This window comes from Magnolia sinica, chromosome 11 (assembly GCF_029962835.1).
Source record: "Magnolia sinica isolate HGM2019 chromosome 11, MsV1, whole genome shotgun sequence".
NCBI lineage: Eukaryota > Viridiplantae > Streptophyta > Magnoliopsida > Magnoliales > Magnoliaceae > Magnolia > Magnolia sinica.
The window spans coordinates 19520036-19521627 of NC_080583.1; the positions used below are offsets into that span (position 1 = coordinate 19520036).

Sequence of the window (1592 nt, forward strand, 5' to 3'; positions counted from 1 at the left end):
AGAAGCACCTATCAAGTTATCATATACATCGTGCACATCAAACATGCACGTTGTTCAACTTAGTTACAATAATCCAAAAGTATGCACGTGCTTACTAGCAACGTGTGATATGTTACCCAAAAGTGCGACAAGAAACATGTAGAAATCTCCAAAATTAACTTATACAATTTCAAAAAGTATTATAGTTAAAAATTGTCTTAAAGGCAAAGCCTACGTTTAACTGCTTCCTGCCAGTCAAACTAGGCAAAATATTTATTCATACTTGGGGTCCACCCCCATCAAACAGCATCCTTATGAATGATATTCTCTTCTCTTTGGCAAAGTTAAGGAAGGAGGCCCCATACGCTTCTTCTTTCGATAGCAACTTTGTCGCCCATAAGACCTCATCATTCGTAAGTCCCTCTAACTCCTCCAAAGCCGGTATAATTTGTGACATCCGACCAAAGTTCTTACCCTTATCGATTGAAATAGCAATTGACTTCATGGCACCCCCAATATCAACCATACCAGTGCCAATCATGTCAACAGGTCACTCCCCCCTCGGTCTCTTTTTAGAATTAACTGTGGAATTCGTGTTGCCGGATGCATTCGCATGCTGTGTCGGACTCGGATGAGGAATGTTGTTGCCTCCAGGGCTATTGTCAGACCAATGGATATGCGGTGCATCATCGCCAAGATCTTCAGAAGATATTATGTTAATATCATCATTCAGATCAACAGTGTGGTTGGATGACGCATCTGTATCTCTCCGTCGAGGAGTGGTTGCACAGGGAGGGAAGTTGCCAGTGGCACATGATTTACTGGTAGCCCTGTCATTTCCGAAAATGAAGTCGAGATCATCATATCTGGGCATGGGTTTGCCACGGAACTGAGCAGCATCTGGATGAGACTACACACAATACAAAATAAGTTCAAGTCATTAACATCGCACTTTGTATGATGAGATATAATATAACTGGTAAACGAGTATTACCTTAATATAGTCCATCCACACTTCATCTGATGCCACGACGATTAGTAGGTCTGGGTCCCACCCAAAACCAGATGCACTCCGCAGATCTTTGACAGTGAAGAAAATTTTTTTTACTGTACGGATGCGATTCTTTACGTTCGCGTTAGTGACCTTGAGGCCTAACTTCAACAACATATTTTCTGCGATTCCTGTAAATGATTCTATTTTGAAGCCAGCACCACTTCTTCTTCTGGAAACGACTAGCTCCATTAGTCCGTCGATGAGGATGTCGTCCATGTCATCCATCCACTGAAGAACACCTCCATAGGACTGTTCCTCAATTCCACTGTTCAGTGTATGCTTCCTAGGTGATCTCCATGGGATACTACTAGGTGATCCCAGGTGATTTTTGGTCGGAGTAGATAGGCCGGATCGTCTATTCGATGACATGGACCTACTTCAGTCTACCTCAATTTGTGAGAAGATAAATTATGAATACAAGTTTAAAACATTAATCTACCCCATGGTTAAATATTATGAACTGAATCGTAGACTGTTCAATAAAAGATTCAAAAAAAGAGCTTGCATATTATATATATATATATATATATATATATATATATATATATATATGGAACAG

At 40.4% G+C, this 1592-nt stretch overlaps 1 protein-coding gene across 1 annotated transcript; it reads right to left on the reverse strand.

Moving 5' to 3' along the window:
- Positions 1 to 289: 289 nt before the first annotated feature.
- Positions 290 to 1247, reverse strand: LOC131218289 (uncharacterized protein At2g29880-like). Its single transcript, XM_058212948.1, has 2 exons — positions 974 to 1247; positions 290 to 889 (listed from the first exon to the last, which is right to left on the reverse strand). Exons 1-2 carry the CDS (start codon positions 1220 to 1222, stop codon positions 530 to 532), a joined length of 609 nt encoding a protein of 202 aa, XP_058068931.1. The 5' UTR covers positions 1223 to 1247; the 3' UTR covers positions 290 to 529.
- Between the last annotated feature and the right edge of the window lie 345 nt (positions 1248 to 1592).

Excerpts from the sequence above, each read along its gene's own strand:
- LOC131218289 (XM_058212948.1), bottom strand. The coding sequence starts at position 1,222 with ATGGAGCTAGTCGTTTCCAGAAGAAGAAGTGGTGCTGGCTTCAAAATA. Across the intron at positions 890-973 it reads TGTGGATGGACTATATTAAG|TCTCATCCAGATGCTGCTCA; the intron begins GTAATACTCGTT and ends TATTGTGTGTAG.